This window comes from Falco rusticolus, chromosome 10 (genome assembly GCF_015220075.1).
Source record: "Falco rusticolus isolate bFalRus1 chromosome 10, bFalRus1.pri, whole genome shotgun sequence".
NCBI lineage: Eukaryota > Metazoa > Chordata > Aves > Falconiformes > Falconidae > Falco > Falco rusticolus.
Genome location: NC_051196.1, coordinates 18828078 through 18843633, shown reverse-complemented (window position 1 = coordinate 18843633; position 15556 = coordinate 18828078). Strand labels below are relative to the sequence as shown.

General features: G+C 63.9%; 3 protein-coding genes across 8 annotated transcripts; 2 read left to right on the top strand and 1 right to left on the bottom strand.

Annotated features, from left to right (window-relative positions):
- Positions 1 to 1141: 1141 nt before the first annotated feature.
- LOC119155058 (membrane-spanning 4-domains subfamily A member 12-like) lies at positions 1142 to 8961 on the bottom strand. 6 transcript variants are annotated; one of them, XM_037403217.1, is made up of 14 exons: positions 8879 to 8961; positions 8241 to 8413; positions 7626 to 7738; positions 7325 to 7428; positions 7041 to 7212; positions 6809 to 6920; positions 6524 to 6704; positions 6270 to 6434; positions 3717 to 3836; positions 3252 to 3308; positions 2807 to 2938; positions 2140 to 2246; positions 1980 to 2063; positions 1142 to 1653 (listed from the first exon to the last, which is right to left on the bottom strand). In XM_037403217.1, exons 1-14 carry the CDS (start codon positions 8943 to 8945, stop codon positions 1633 to 1635), a joined length of 1608 nt encoding a protein of 535 aa, XP_037259114.1. In that variant the 5' UTR covers positions 8946 to 8961; the 3' UTR covers positions 1142 to 1632. The 6 variants fall into 6 exon arrangements, with proteins under 6 accessions (XP_037259114.1, XP_037259113.1, XP_037259118.1 ...); XM_037403216.1 differs by having other exon boundaries at positions 1142 to 2063; XM_037403218.1 differs by lacking the exon at positions 1142 to 1653 and having other exon boundaries at positions 2140 to 2253.
- Positions 8962 to 11001: 2040 nt separating this feature from the next.
- Positions 11002 to 13430, top strand: CBLIF (cobalamin binding intrinsic factor). Its single transcript, XM_037402671.1, has 9 exons — positions 11002 to 11323; positions 11460 to 11639; positions 11797 to 11940; positions 12038 to 12181; positions 12284 to 12459; positions 12540 to 12714; positions 12890 to 13031; positions 13111 to 13229; positions 13309 to 13430. The coding sequence occupies exons 1-9, from the start codon at positions 11029 to 11031 to the stop codon at positions 13368 to 13370; spliced, it is 1437 nt and encodes a 478-aa protein (XP_037258568.1). The 5' UTR covers positions 11002 to 11028; the 3' UTR covers positions 13371 to 13430.
- A 243-nt stretch (positions 13431 to 13673) lies between these two features.
- MRPL16 (mitochondrial ribosomal protein L16) lies at positions 13674 to 15505 on the top strand. Its single transcript, XM_037402679.1, has 4 exons — positions 13674 to 13808; positions 14147 to 14212; positions 14338 to 14486; positions 14972 to 15505. The coding sequence occupies exons 1-4, from the start codon at positions 13766 to 13768 to the stop codon at positions 15455 to 15457; spliced, it is 744 nt and encodes a 247-aa protein (XP_037258576.1). The 5' UTR covers positions 13674 to 13765; the 3' UTR covers positions 15458 to 15505.
- The last annotated feature ends 51 nt before the right edge of the window (positions 15506 to 15556 follow it).

Genomic DNA, 15556 nt, shown 5'->3' with positions numbered 1-15556 from the left:
AGAAAGCCTCCGTGGCTGCCATGGGAGAGGAGGTGCAGGAGGCTCTGGAGCCACAGGTGACGAGCTGGAGCCATAATGGGCTGCAAACACGGGGTGAGCAGAGACAGCCTGTTCATCCCACTCCCCCAATCTCTGGGGCTTTTCCTACTCAACCAGCTCATTATTTTTTCAGAGCTTGAACAGAAATAACTGACAGCAAGTGAATAATCCATGAGGCTCTGGCTGAGCAGCGCGAGCACTGTCAGGGCATGGGGAGGAGGCTTTTGAAACAAGAAAGAAAACATTTAACTCAACCCAAAACTAAAGAAATGGTTCAAACAGGCACTCTCTGACCCTGCTCTGGGGCTGGAGGTGAGGTCTGTGGGGACACTGTCCTCAGACTGTGGTGAGGATACCCCAGGGAGGGAGCGCAGATGGAGAACTCCCCTTAGGGCACCGACAGGTCACCAGGTTGCTCCCACCCCTCTGAAAACCACCACCAGGCTCTCCATGAGCTCAGGATAAATAAAGCTTCAATCACCTACCGGCACACTGTGCCTAATGCTCAGCACCACCCTTCCTCCTTGTGAGGCTCTCAAGCATCCCCACCACCACGGGCTACTTAAGGATGGAAGTCGGTAACGAGCTCATCAGGAGCAAGCAGATCTCTCTTCTGGTTAAAAATGGGCCAGGAGCCCCTTGGTCTCAATTTCCCTTCCCACACATTTTGGAGGGACTGCAGCACAGGTAAGGTTTGGGAGCGCTCCCCGGGTCCCTCTGCTCCATTCCCATCACACAGGATCGCCCAGCCACGTTTGCAGCCTTGTGGGAACAGGGAGCATGTGCCACCAGCGTCCCCATGTCACCCCGAGGAGCAGCCCCAGCCGTGGGAGCAGCTCCTCCGTCGGTGTGAGAACCCAGAGCTGCTGCCATCACCGTCACCGCCGCTGGCAGACCAGCTGCTCCAGCAGCACTAAATACAGCGAGCCGGGCTGCTGTGTCTGTAACGGGGGGGGGGGGGGGAGAGACCAGGCGAGGGTGTTGGGGACAGGAGACCACTGAAGCCAGGCAGGATGAATCCTTTGCCTGACATACAGTGGCTCTGCGGGGCGGGGGGGATTTGCAGCTCCTGTGCTGAGAATCCCCAAAACGAGGAGACACATTTATTGGACAGAGCATTTATTTCAAAGATAAAATAAAGCAAACTGGATATGAGCAGAGGTAGATGGTCCGGCTGCCCACCCGGCTCCCAGCACATGTTGGGGTCTCTGTAAGCTGCCTGCTATACGGCTGCCAGACCTCGGGGAGCTCCTGATCCCTGACATGAATGAACCCCAGGAGCCAGCCAGGTATTTATAGGCAGAAACACCCCGTGAAGCCCCAAGATGCCCCCCCCCGCCCCCCCCGGAGAAGCCCGCTCTCCAAAGCAGGCAGCAGGCAAAGAGTCTCTCTTTGTGACCTAGCGCGGGGGCAGGAGATGGGCGAGGAGGGGGCAAATCCAGGGTGGCTTTCAGGAGGGGGTACCAGTGTGTCCCCACCTGCAGCGCAGTAGGAAGAGGATGCCATAGCCCTGGGCATGGGGAGCTGGCTGGGGATGGTTTCGGGAGCATGGAGGCAGGACCCTGCACCGAAGTCCTTGGGGCCAGCACCTCGCTAGACTTCAGGGGCGGCCAGCTGCAAAGAAACCAAAGAGCTGCTGCTTCTAGGAGGGGACAGGGCTCTGGATGGCCCCTGGCACCCACCACCCCGTGGGGTCTGAGGGGGCTCTGGCCTCCCCCCTGCCCCCCACACCCGCCCATGCCTGGAGCAGCGCCCAATGCGGGAGGTGGAGGTGCCTGGGTGCTCCCGGGAATGGGTGACATGCTTTCCCGGCGCAGGGGAGGCACCGTCGGTGGTGGGAGGAGGTCTGTCATGCAGGCAGGGGTCGGACGCTGCTCCTGGGAGCCAGCCCAGCCCCGGCTCCACTTCTAGCTGGGCTGCTCTTTGGGATCGTGGATCACCTCAGTGTAGCTGGGCGGCTGCGGCAGGTCAGCCGGTGGCACTGCCAGGTCCACCCGCGTGGTGCTGGGTACGATCAGCATGGCCTGGGGGAGGGGGGCACGACAATGCTGGGGGTCCGGCCGGGGCTCAGCCCCACTGCCCTTCGCCCCCCTGCACTACCTCATTGGAGCTGAGACGGGTGGCCCGGCACCAGAAATTAGCGGTGGCCACAGCGATGCAGAACTCCAGGATGGTGAAGATGAGCAGCACGATGGAAATCCCGTTCCCTGCGAGCTCCAGGATGGGGAAAGCCCCATCAGCAATGCCCAGGAGGAGGAAACCCGGGCTCAGCCCCACAGGGTGGACGCCACCCCACATTTTGAGGCAAGGATTTTGGGGTTCCCCTCTTCCATCTCCCACCGAACCCAAGCACTGCAGCTGTGGCTCCGCAGGTGCCAAGGTCTCACTCACAGCCCTCTGCCTTGCCGCTTCTACGGCTTGCTGGGAGAATCCAGGGCGTGAGTCATCTCCCGAGTTATCAGCCTAAAATAGGTCAGGCGCACGGCACCGCGCCGGCAGACGGCCCCGTGGTCGGGGTGCCGCCGGCCACGGGCTCCCAACCGTGATGGAGCTGAACCCCGCAGAGGAGCCTGGCAAAGACCCTCCCACGGAGGGGCTCAGGGGGCATCCAGGGAGGAGGCACAACAGCCCCTGGGGGGGTGAAAGGATAGAAAAGGGGACAGGGGAAGGTCCCAAAAGGCTTAGCCCTATCCGGGCAGGCTCAGCCAGCCCTGGGCACCGCTGCTCCTAAGGCAGAGATGGGGGAGCCAGTTGTGCCCCCGCTTACCGGGATGAGATAGCTGTAGTAGTCGAAGCTGGAGCGGTACAGCCCGTTCAGGTTGAGGTCTACGATGAAGGCGACAATGCCCAGCAGAGCGAAGATGGCGCTGATGATGTTCATGGTCTGGCTGCCCTTTACCTGCGGGTGCAGAGAGGCTTTGGGGGCAGCTCTGGGGCAGATGTCAGACCCCAAAGCTCGTGGGGACACCCACCACCCTGGCTTTGCCTGGCTGAGCCCTGGGGGACTGGCCACGGGTAACAGCGCAGGCTGTCATTGGGTTGTTTTTTTCCTTTCCTCCTTCATATTGCTTGTTTCCAGAAATAACCCTGACACAAGCTTCAAATGTGGCCTTGCCCCAGTGGGTTTCACCTGGGGCTGAGCAGCTCCCCGCCTCCCAGGATCCCTTCATCCAGGAAACAGGGCAGCGGTGGGGATCCCTGGGGTCACTCACCGCACACTCTGTGGGGCTCTTCTCCGCCCCGATGGAGAGGCAGCCTGAGATGATGAACTGCACCGGGACAGAGGGGGACAGTCAGCCACCACCACGGTCACCCTGAGCCCCCCAAACCTGCACAGCCACAGGGCACTGAACACCCACCCAACACTAACAAGCTATCCACAGGCACAGCCCCACAGCTCGCGGGGGCACAGTGACCCCCCCTTGTCTGTTGTTAGCCCTTGAGCTTTACAGCTGCTGAACCAGAACCCCCTGTCCCCATTCCTGGGACTCTGGCGGGCACCTCCTTGGTGGGAATCTCTCCCCAGTGGGCATCTCTCCCTGGTGGGCATCCTTCCCCCCGTGGGCATCTCTCTTTGGTGAGCATTCTTCCCTGGTGAGCATCCGTCTCCTGTAGGCATCCCTTCCCCATGGGCATCTCTCTCCCGTGGGCACCCGTCCCCTGCCCCAGCTACGCACGGACACGCCGCCCAGGAAGGGGATCTCGCCGATGACGAAGACGGAGGTGTAGACGCTGGTGAGCGTGGTCAGGACGATCCCGAAGCCGATGTACATGAAGCCGGTCATGATCTGGATGGTCTGTGCCGTGGGGCAGGGTGAGGCTGGGGTCAACACCCCCGCACACACACCGCGGAGACGGGGGTGCCCCGGTCCCCGAGCCGCTCCGGGGCCACAGCATCCCTCGGTGGGGCAGAAAGCCCAGGGGGTTGGAGGCGGGGGTGGGGTGGGGGGTGTCCAGGTGTGCCAGCCCCCCACCTCGCCCCCCGACTCACCCCCATCACCCGGTTCTTGCCCTTGGGCAGGGTCTCGGCCGTGTACATGACGGCGCGGCTGCCCAGCCGCAGGCTCCCCATCCCCTGCATGGGGGCAGCGGGACACCCCGCGCCGGCCCGCAGCAGCTCGGTCCCCCCGGAGCAGCCCGCCCCCCCCCCCCCCGCCCCGCCCCCAGCCCATTGGCGCAGCGTCGCTGACGTCACAGCTTGCGGCATCCCCCCCCGGGCACCGCCCAGCCCACGCGAGCCCCCGACCCACAGGCGGTCCCCACCACCCAGCCTCGTGCGGGGATTCCGCGACCACTGGCGGACCCCCACGACCCACGGATGAGCCCCCACCGTATGGCTCTGCAACCCATGCGGGGACCCCAGTGCCCCGCCCCACGGGGGGGCTGCGCGGCTCACGGGTGGCACCCCCACCCACCCACGGTGGCAAAGGGCCATCGAACAGATGGGCTGTGAGGTGGGGGAAAAACAAGCAGCGACTCAAAGCCACCCCACCTCCAGTAGGGAGCAAAAAGCAGGGCACCCCCGGTGCAGGAGAGGGGACAGCTGGCCACTGTGCCCGCCCTCCCCATTCAGGGAAGGGGTCCAGGCCATCATGGCCCCACAGCGAGAAGATGCTCAGCCCCCAGCCCACTCAGGGCCAGGGGAAGGGGAGATGAGGACAGCAGGAGTGCTGCCGCCACCTTAGCTGATCTAAGCCCTGCTGAGAGCTGCCCCCCAGCCCGTGGCTGTGTTTAAAAGAGATTAGAAAGAAAATTAAAAAATAAAATTAAAAAAAAGCTCTCTGCACTGAGTTCCTGGAAGAAAGATCCATCAAAGGCCATTAGGTATGAAACGCCTCCGCGCTGCGGAGAGCATCGCCCAGCCAGGGCGCAGGGCTGGGCACGGCCCTGCCAGGAATCCCCCCCCCCCGAGCTGTGGGCTCCAGACCCCTCAGCACCCCTTCCCCAGGCAGGGGGGCACCCAGGCTGCCCATCAGCCAGTCCCTGCTCCCTGGTTGTGATGGAGGGGGTCCCGTCACCATTGCATCCCTCCCCCACCAGCCAGCTACTCCTCACTGCGGTGGCTTCGGGGTGTCCAGCCAAAAGCAAGAGGCAAGAACCCCAGGTAGGGAGGAAAAATAAACCAGAGTCAGTAAATAAAGCCCCATGGACAGAGGGGGCCACGTGGTACCGCCCTGCACACCATCACCCTGCACCTGGCACTGCCCACGCAGCCAGCACCCACACGGCGAGGGTCCAGGGGGCTCAGCCGTGACCAGGCACAGCCCGCCAGCAGCAGAGGACAGGCACGGCTCATGCCCCAGCCCAGGGACCTGCCCCACCCCCATAGCCAAGCAGCTTTGGGGAAACAGTGAGACCCCCTCAGCCCCTCTCCCCCAGCAGCCTAAGGCTGCACAGCCTCACACCCAGCACAGGAGCTGAGGTGTCTGTCAGCTCACTAACTTTCCCCCCACCCACCCAAGAGCTCCGCTCTTGCCCCTCCTTCCCTGCAAACTGCCCCAGTCCCCACCAGAGCATCCCCAGGGGAGGTGACGCTGCAGCCATGCCGGGGCAGGAGGCTGCACTGCCTCACTGCACTGGCATCCCTACATCAGGGACGGATGCTTTCTGCCCACCGCCCAGGCAGAGGGGTACTGGCATGCTGTCCCCCCACGCTGGCTGGCTCCCAGGTAGCCACGGCACAGAAGCCACGCTTGCTGAGGACCCAGGCCTCCTGCCCACCCCATGGTGAGTGGCACAGGCTGTCTGGCAGCACCCCAGGGACCTCTGGGGTACACAGAGGCACTGGGGACACATCACACACACCCCTACTCACCCCAAGCCCCTAGGGGAGCACACAGGCTCTGCAGCCCCCTCCCACACTGACCTGGCACAGCCTTTCTGCCACAGGTTTATTTCTAAAAAGAAGGAAGCGATGGCACGGTCCACAAGAGCGGGGGGTCCCCAGGTATGGCCTGGGCACCACTGGCTGTGGTAGGGGTCATGGCCACAGCAGAGCGCTCCCCCACATCTTCCTCGGCCCCCCCCAGCTGGTGCCCACTCCGGCGGCGGCGCACCGAGCAGTAGCAGCCAGCCATGGCCACAGCGGCAAGGATGGAGCACATGGCCACCATGGCCAGCATGGTGCCAGGGACAGGGAGCGCTGGCCCTGTGGGGGGAGGCAGCAGGGTGAGGAGGGCAGCAGGGTCACCCCAGCCACCCCCCAGCACCGCGGGCCAGCTCACACTCACCAGAGTCCCTCTTCTCCCCCCGCACCACAGGGATGGAAGGGTGGGGAGGCAGAGCCATGCTGGGCTCCGGTGCAGTCGGGAGCTCCGTGGGCACGGGGGACGAACCAGGCAGAGCCGAGAGCAGCCCCAGGGGACCGACACGGATGCTGGCTTCCCCAAGGAGCCCTGCAAGGAGAAGCCCATCAGGCACCGATGGGTACAGGCACCCCTCATAGGGCACATAGATCCCACCGAGGTGGGGACCCCACACTTACCCATGCTCCCAGGTAGCCAGCGCCGCCGCCGGCCCCCGCAGCCGGCCGGAGAGCCGCAGCACGAGCAGTCAGCCCCATCCAGGGAATGCCAGGCGGCTGCCACACGGTCATAGGAACAGGCTTTGCCAGCAGTGCTGGCAGCCCCCTCCGCCACAGCCTTCAGGTGACAGCGGAGGTAGATCTGCAGGGACAAGTATCCTGTTCACCCCCGAGCTGCCCCACGGCTCTCCACCCATCACCCCCTCCCTGCGAGGGTGGGTGGCATCTCACACCCCCAGCCCAGACCTGGCTGCCGGAGGAGTTTGGGAAGAGGAAGGTGTCCAGCTGGAAGCGGAGGAAGCGGTCTCCACGCTGGGGTAGGAAGCGAGAGCGACCAAGCTGCCCATCCCGCAGGCACCTACCAGGGTGGGAAACAGGGTGAGACAGGCACTGCCGCCCCCCGCAGGGTCCCAGCACGGTGGAGAGCAGCAATTCAGGGGGCAGCAGCCACCGTGCTGTGCCCAGCACTGGCACCCACCCGTTGTCAGCGATGACCTTGTATTTCAGCTGTGCTGCCGCGCTGGGGCTGGCCACACACTCATCCACGAAGACCCTCAGGGGCAGGCGGGGGTCGGTTCTCACCGAGGCCTCAATATTTATCAGATCCCCCAGGGAATAGGTGGGCTGGAGCAGGCGGGAGGACCAGGTACCTGGAAGGCACATGGCTGTGGCTGCCCCAAGCATCATCACACCAGGGCCCTGGCCAGGCAGGTGTGTCCACCACACACAGGGCAACGAGGGGGTCTGGGGGTCCCTACTCACTGTCATATACATCCAGGGCAAAGCGCAGGGGTCTCTGGTGAGCGATGGTGGAGCCAAAGGGGACCCAGGTGGGCTGGATGGCCCTGGATGAAACACTGCCCATCCTGTACCGCAGAGCATCCTCAAGTGGGGTGACGGGCTCCTGGGCACCCCTACCTGGCACATCCCTGCGCACAGGCACCCCCAGCACCCTCCCTGCCCAGGAGATAGAGGACCGAGGGGTCCCACAGTGGAGCTCACCCAGGGAGCGTGGGCACACAGGGCTCAGCAGGAGCCAGGCTCCATGGGGCTGCCTGCTTACCTGGGGTAGTAACAGTCCACAGGGAGGGAGAAGGGTCTGGCTCGAGCCACGGCCCCCCCAGCCAAGGGGTGGTAGTGGAGGACATTGCTGTAGTGGATGCTGTCCGGGAGGAGCTGGGGGAATGAACAGACACAGGGCTGGAGGTGTCACCTGGCTCAGAGCAGGGGTCCCCTTCCTGTCCCCAGCACCCCAGGAGGGGTGCTGTGTGCCCAGGAGCCAGAAAACCCCTCAGCACATGGCAAGAGCCAGGTTTCAGGTCACTGGTAATGGCCCCACTCAGTTTAACTAGTGCTCCCACCCTTGCATAAAGGGGTGGTTGTCCCCATGGGGACAGCAGGGCTCATGGGGACAGCCTTGGTGCTCACCCAGCACATGGGTGCAGTGACAACCACGGCACAGGCACCCTGATGGTTGTAGAGGACCCACCATGCCTGTCCCTCCCCTCGTGGTTTCCTCCCCAGCCACAGGGGCTTCAGCAGTCACGGCCAAGGATGCCCTGATGTTGTCCCTCCCCTGTGGGACACCGTGCCCCCTTCTTCCATCCTACACCCATGCCAAGAAGGTCCCTGCTGCCGCAGCGGCTTTATCAGGGACACCTCACCCCTGGCTCCTCACCTGCAGGGTGGTCCCACAGCCCTCCAGCGGGTGCTCCAGCCGGTACCCGTCCTGGTCAGCAGCCGTCACCCCACAGCTAGATCCCAGAGTCAGCTCCCCACCGGTCACACGGCTCCCCAGGAGCCCAGCCGGCACCACCACGGAGAGCCACATGTGGCCACACGTAACAGAGACTAGGTAGGGCAAAGAGGGGGGCTGAGCCAGCTTGCTAGGGACCCCCAGGCTGCCTGCTCCCAGGGGAACAAGCCCCCGGCACAGGTGGACCTCAAGCCCCCCTGTTTTACCACTTACAGCCTTGGGGAGGATGGGGAAAGAGGTGGCCCCAGGGGCTGAGCTGCTTTGGGCTGTCCCCCCAGGGCACCCATGTGGCTATGATGCTCCTGAAGAGCCTCCATGGGGGGATGTGGGGGGACACAGGACCCACCCCAGAGCTTCCCTCGCTCAGGACCCAGCCCCTCAGCCCCATGGCTGGTACATGAGGCAGCCTGACCTACAGACCTGCCCCGCCTGGGGTGGAGAGGAGCCCACAGTCTTCCTCCCCCAGCAGCCAGGCATTGCTGGTGCCCACCACCCCACAGCAAACAGCCCTCGGAGAGGGCAGCCAGACCCAGCAGGACTCCCCCCAAGCAGCCCCTTACCCAGGGCATCCTGCGCCCAGGCTGCAGCCACAAGAGCGAGCACAAAGCCCCTTGCAAAAGCCTTCATGGTGAGAGAGGAGGGGGAGAAGCAGTCCCTGCTGATGGCTTTTACACCTGGGCCAAGGTCGATGGGCCACAGCTCTCCCAATGGGGCGCTGGGTGGTCCCTGCAGCCCCACCCCCAGCCCCTTGCACCCACCTGGGGCTCGTCTCTGCAGAGCTCTCCTCCTCCCAGGGGGACAAACCGAGGGCCCTGGTCCCTGTCCCTGTTCCTTTCCCTGGTCCCAGTCCCTGTCCCAGCCTGGGGAGTGATGGAGAAGGTGGGGGTCAGTCACTGGGGGGTCAATGTGCTGCCCTCATTGCCCCAAAAGCAGGCTGGTCGCTGCACGCAGGGTGATGGGCATGTCCCTGGAGCAGAGCAGAGCCTCTGGGGAAACTGAGGCACAGTAGGGCACTAACCCCTGTTCCTTGGGCTGCGCTGGGACAAGGGGGCACACAGCTCACCCAGGCACCCTCAGCCTACCCTCCCCATCCCGGCTGCCCCCCAGCTCTGGCGTGGGCCATCAGGCAGGGGAAGGGGCGATGGGGAGGCACCGAGACAAGCAGCACTGGTCCTGGCACTGACTGGACCCTCTCTCCCCTGGGAGCCTATGGTGGGTCCCGCAGGGGTGGGAACCCCCCAGCACCCCATGGCGAGCAGCCTGCAGCACCAGGTGACCTGGTGGTGGACCCAGCGCTGCCCCCACATCCCGCTTCCCCCCATGGCTGCCCCTGCCCCAAGCTCGATGCTGGGGGCAGACCTGCTGCGTGACCGCAGCCGCTATGGTCACTGACACCAGTAAGGAACGTCCCTGCCAGTGCACCCTCAGGTGCAGAATCTGGTATTTGTTCCTGTTAAATTCCCCACCCTTGACAATTGCCCAATTGTCCTGGTTTTGGCAGGGATAAGAGTTATTTTTCCCTCGCAGTACCTGCTGCGGTGCTGTGGTTTGGATTTAGTATGAGAATAACGCTGATAACGCACTGAAGTGTTTAGTCGTCGCTAAGTGATGTTCGTACCAAGCCAAGGACTTTGCAGCTCCTCAGGCCCTGCCAGCAAGAGGGCTGGTGGGGCACAAGAAATTGGGAGGGGACACAGCCCGGACAGCTGGCCCCAACTAGCCGAAGGAACATTCCATACCATAGAATGTCATGCCCAGTATAAAAACTGGGGGGGGGGGGCTGGCTGGAAGCTGGTGATTGCTGCTCAGGGACTGGCTGGGCATCGGTCAGCGGGAGGTGAGCACATTGCTTGGGGTTTTTCCCTTCTTCCCTTTAGATTTTATTCTTTTCCCCTTCCTTTTTATTACAATTGTTATACTTTTATTATTATTATTGGGTTTTATTTTACCTCAATTATTAAATTGTTCTTCTCTCAACCCTTGAGTTTCATCTTTTCCCCTGATTCTCCCCCCCACCCCTCTGCAGGGAGCAGGGCAGCGTGAGCGAGCAGCTGTACAGCACGTAGCTGCCAGCTGGGGTTACACCACGCCACCAACGCTCCCCCCAGTCAGCCCCCTCTGCAGGGCTCTTGGCCCTCCAGAGAGTCACCAGCAGCTCCCAGTCTGCTATCAACCACAGCGACTGGTCTCCAGCCAGCTGTAGCCCCATTCCCTGCACCCCTTTGAGCCCCATTGTCACCCGGCATGGCAGCTGGACACCTCGTCCACAGGGACACTGTGAGGGACAGGATCAAAACTGCAAACCCCAGAAAAACAGCATCCCCCGCGTTCCCGTCATCCATGCGGTGGGTGACCTTATCATAGCAGGATATCACATCAGATAAGACGGGACTTTCCCTTGGTCAGCCCCAGCTGGTGGCACTCAGTGGTGGCATTGTTCTTTGAATGCTTTCAGTAGCACCCAGGATGACCTGCTCCGTCATTTTTCCGGGTACTGAGGTTAGACTAACAGGGCTGTAGCTTCCTGGAAAGTACAAAGCCTTCTTGTATGTTGGGATATGGTTGGTGAGCTTCCAGCAAGGCTCCCAGGACCTTGGGTTGATGACTGAGGGGGGGAGGTCCTGCTATGACACTCTTCCATGCCCTGGGATGAATCCCACCCAGGCCCACAGGCTCGCGGACATTCCACGGGTGATTTCAGTAACCGCAAATGGAAAATCACTGTCCCCGCAGCCATGACCCTCCAACTCTGTTGGACACCCTTGGGCACACAGATAAGCTGGCGGTGCTTGGCAGTGCTGCCGCAGCAGTGGGAGGGCAGATGACTGGGGAAGGGCACCAGGAGCAGCTAAAAGCAGAGAGGACGCCCAAGAGAGACGAGTGCCCACGGAACTCTGCTGGCCTGAGTGGACCTGCTTGCCCTGAGGACGAGATGTTGCTCAGCGTGGCTTTTGGCATTGGGGTCCTGCTGGCGCTGGCAGGCAGCACGGCCGCGCACGGCTGCGGTGAGTGCCAGCCCTCCCACGGAGGTGGCGGAGAGAGGCTTGTGACCTTGCGAGGGGCTGCGTGGAGGGGACATGGGGTCCCCAGTGACCTCCTGCCACTGAATGCCAGCGGTGTGCCTGGCCCCTCTCCCTCCAGTCGCCCCGCACCACCTGGTCTCCAAGCTGCTGCACCAGCTGGAGGACTCTGTCAAGAGAGATGAGCCACCAAACCCCAGCATCCTGCTGGCCATGAACCTGGCCGGGGCCACCGACAGTTCTGCCCGCCAGTGGCTGCTCCAGCAGATACAGAAGGAAGCCGTGAAAAAAGCCCAGAAAGGTAGGGAGGGGCAGGGGGTGCACCCCTATGGCAGCACCCGGTCCTGGTGGAGCCGGTACCGCAGGCTTGGCACTGCCGGCTCCCTCCGCCCTGGCCAGGGACTGGGGTGCTGGGTCCCAGCCCACCACACCGCCCCGCTGCTCTCTTGTCCCCCCAGACATGACCTCGGGACAGGTGGCTCTGTACGTGCTCGCCCTCCTCTCCTCCTGCCAGAACCCCCAGCAAGTCCACGCGCTTGGGCACACTGTCGACCTGCTCAGCATCCTGCAGCAGAAAACGGATGAGGAGATGGCCAGCCTGGGTACGCCGTGGTGGGAGTGGGGGACTGGGGTGACTGGGGAGCATCTCCCACCCCACACCCTGGCCCTGCCATCAGCTCGCCGCACTTTGTTCTGTAGAGACGGAGGGTGTCCCAATAACCACCCTGTACAGCGTGAGCCTGGACGCCCTGGCCCTATGCCTGGCAGGGGCGGGTGGCTACCGAGAGCCATCTGTGATGCTGGCCAAGCAGGTGCTGAGCCCTGAGAGCGACATCTCCGTGGGTAAGGGACCCCTCCGGCCCCGCCACGTCCCCTCCACTGGCAAAGCCCTGCTCCCGGCGGCTCTGCCCCGGTGGCCTTGGCAGTGATGCCAGGATCTTGCAGACACCCGTGCCGTGGCGGCGCTGGCACTGACATGCACGTACAGCCACGTGGATCTCCAGGATGAGCAGGATCTGCTCTGGGAGGCACTGTCGACAGTGACCAATGAATTCCTCGACGAGCAGGAGAAAGGCAATGGCATGATTGGGAACATCTACAGCATGGGGCTGGCCCTGCAGGTATGGGTGAGGGCTGCGGTGTCCCGGCCGCCCGGTCCTGCTCCAGGGGCTGCTCACGCCACCTCCAACTTCCTCCACAGGCACTGGGGGCCACAAGTAAGTTTTATGCCCCACGGGAGTGGGACTGCACCCAGGCCTTCTCGGTGGTGTACAAGCATGACTACCGCCTGCCCATGGCCATTGCCCAGGTCCTGCCTGCCCTCGTGGGCAAGTCGTACCTGGAAGCGGCTCATGTGGATTGCGACGCCATTGCTGGTATGTCCCCAAGCTTACAGTTGTTCCTGTCCCCAAAGCTGGGTACAGCTGGGGTTCACAGAGGTACGGCTGCTGCCGCCCAGAGCCCCCCCAGACCCTGTGGGGATGATGCTCCTGCACTGTGCCCCCTGGCACTGCACTGGGTGCCCACCCTGCCCCTCTCGCCTCCCTGCAGCCTCCATCACGGTGCACTACTCCGTCATCAACAAGCTGCGGGGAAAGCACTTCAGCTACACCATCTCAGTGCAGGTCCCACGCGGCTCCACGCTGCTCAGGGTGCTGCAGGAGGCGGCAGCGAAGGAGCCCAACAAGTTCAGGTGAGAGCCAGAGGGGCTGGGGCAGGGGGTCCCAGGGTATCCCCGAGCCCAGCTCCAAGCCCACCCGCTTCGCTGGTAGCTTCAAGACGGAGCAGACGTCCTGGGGCCCCATGGTAGTCTCCATCCACGGGCTGGCCGCCAGCTCGGCCGACAGGACATACTGGCAGTTCCTCAGCGGCCAGGACGCCCTCCAGGAAGGTGGGCCCGGGCTGGGGGGCGCTGGGGGCTGTACCCGGGGCCGCTGTGCCCCAGCCTCATGCCCCTTCCTCTGCCGCAGGGGTCGGCACGTACAAGCCGCACATGGGGGAGCATATCCAGGCTGTCTTCAGCACCTACTGAAGCCATCGAGGGATGCCACGACCCACCACGGAGGCAATAAAGAGCCACTTGCAGCACAGACCCCTGTGTGTCTCCCTCTGAGGCAGCGGTGCAGGGTGGGGGAGTGTTGCAGGGCATGGGGAGAGGCCAGGGCAGGCCTGGGAGGGGCATGGGAGCCTCAGCGGGGCTCCTGCCCGGCCCGAGGGTGGCGGGCACCGGGGGAAAGCGTCGTGGAGGGACACGGCAGGGATTCCGTCGAGCCCACCTCCCGGAACTAATGTTCCCTCGCCGCATTTCCCGGGGGACACCAGTGGGACGGACGGCGCTACCGGAAGTGTTCCCCGCCGGCTGGTTTCGCGGTGGCCGCAGGGCGGTGCGCTACAGGCACTTCCGGCCGCCGGCGGCGCGGCGGGGCGATGTGGCGATGGCGGCTCCCGCGGCCGCTGCTGGCCCGAGGAGGTCAGGGGAGCCCGGGCAGTGCCCGCAGGGGCCGTTGGCTGCCGGGGGGAGCGGGCGCGGGAGCCCGGGTGCCGGCGAGGATGAGCGGGGGCGGGGGGCGCAGCTCTGACACCGAGACGCCCGGGCCCCCTGCCATTAACGGGGAGGCGCTGAGGTCTGGCACTGCTGGCCGGCTGTAGGGGCTGGGGGGGGGGGTGTTGGGATCTGGCCCGCCGGGGACCCTTCCGAATCACCCCGACGCTGCCAGAGCAGCTCCCGGGAAGCGAGGCCGCCCCCCCCCCCCCCCCCCCCCCCCCCGGTGCATCAGGCCCCGCTGTGAGTCCCCGCTCTGTCCCCAGGTCCCGGCGCTGTCACCGTCCCCCGGGCGGGCCTCAAGAAGTACGTGCTGCCCCCGGACTACAGCGGTAAGGGGGATGTGCGGCGGGGAGACACACCCCCCCCGGCGGTGGCGGGGGCACCCCCAATCGGCTGCCACCCAGCCCCGGGGTGTCCTGGGGCCGGTGGCCCTCACACGCTGGCCCCCTGGCAGGTATCACCTTCCCGGAGAGGACGAAGCTGAAGTTCGTGGACAAGGTCCCGGCAGTGCCCAAGGTCAGACGGGAGCCTCGGCAGCTACGTGACATCCGCGGCCCATCCAGGCAGGCCACCCACTTCACCCAGGGGCAGTACGGGATCCTGGTGAGCGGGGTGGGGTCCTGCGTCCCCCAGCTGGAGCCGTGGGGGTGGCGAGGGGGAAGCCCAGGGGGGCCAGGGGCTGCGTTTGGGCAGCCTGGGCAGGAGGTAGGGAGGGTGCAGGAGTGGGCACCCCCAGGCTCGAGACCCCCGTCTGGTTGGTGCTGAGTCCTTCCATGGGCAGTGAAAACACCAAACAAGCCAGCAACTGGAGGGGACCGGCACCAGACTGGCTCCAAAAAGCTGGAGTAACTGAGCTACCCCCATGAGGAAGGGCCCCAGTTTCTCCAGCGAGGGGATAAAGGACATAACACCGAGCTTAAACTGGAAAGGCAGCTCTGAGACATCCTCAGGGAGGCTGCTCCCCCCCACAAAAGCACGTGGGGAGGAGAAGGGTGATGGCTGCTAATGCAGGGCCAGGATCGGGGAACCTCTGTCCCCCTTGTCTTGCCAGCACCTGGTCCCTTAGGTGCCCTGTCCTCCCCCCGCAGGCCTTGGGGGGTGGCTACCTCCACTGGGGCCACTTCGAGATGATCCGCCTGACCATCGGCCGCAGCATGGACCCCAAGAACATGTTTGCCATCTGGCGTGTGCCAGCCCCCTACAAGCCAGTGACGCGGAAAAGCCTGGGGCACCGCATGGGGGGCGGCAAGGGTCCCATCGACCGCTATGTGACGGCAGTGAAGAGTGGGTGCCTGGTGGTGGAGGTCGGTGGGCGCTGTGAGTTCGGGGAGGTGAAACCCTTCCTCACGCAAGTGGCCAGGAAACTGCCCTTCCCTGCCATCCCTGTCAGCCGCGACAGCCTCCAGCAGATGCAGCAGGAGGAGGAGGAGAAGAGGCTCAACAACCAAAATCCCTGGACCTTTGAGCGCGTCATCACTGCCAACATGCTAGGGATGCGCAAGTACCTCAGCCCCTACGACCTGCATCTAAAGGGACGCTACTGGGGCAAATTCTTTCTGAAACACAGGGTGTAATGAGCGGCTGGGGAGGGGGCCACCTTAATTAAACCTTCCCCACAAGAACCTGTGTCAGCTGCTGTGGTTTTTGGAGGCGCAGATGTGGAGCCAGGAGCA

Coding starts and splice junctions, on each gene's coding strand:
- MRPL16 (XM_037402679.1), top strand. CDS start 13,766: ATGTGGCGATGGCGGCTCCCGCGGCCGCTGCTGGCCCGAGGAG. Junction 14,213..14,337: donor GCTGCCCCCGGACTACAGCG/GTAAGGGGGATG, acceptor GCCCCCTGGCAG/GTATCACCTTCCCGGAGAGG. Junction 14,487..14,971: donor AGGGGCAGTACGGGATCCTG/GTGAGCGGGGTG, acceptor CTCCCCCCGCAG/GCCTTGGGGGGTGGCTACCT.
- LOC119155058 (XM_037403216.1), bottom strand. CDS start 8,945: ATGAAGGCTTTTGCAAGGGGCTTTGTGCTCGCTCTTGTGGCTGCAGCC. Junction 7,739..8,240: donor GCTGTGGGACCACCCTGCAG/GTGAGGAGCCAG, acceptor TCATTCCCCCAG/CTCCTCCCGGACAGCATCCA. Junction 6,435..6,523: donor CTGGCTACCTGGGAGCATGG/GTAAGTGTGGGG, acceptor TTCTCCTTGCAG/GGCTCCTTGGGGAAGCCAGC.
- CBLIF (XM_037402671.1), top strand. CDS start 11,029: ATGGAAAATCACTGTCCCCGCAGCCATGACCCTCCAACTCTGTTGGAC. Junction 11,640..11,796: donor CGTGAAAAAAGCCCAGAAAG/GTAGGGAGGGGC, acceptor TTGTCCCCCCAG/ACATGACCTCGGGACAGGTG. Junction 12,460..12,539: donor GCATGGGGCTGGCCCTGCAG/GTATGGGTGAGG, acceptor CTTCCTCCACAG/GCACTGGGGGCCACAAGTAA.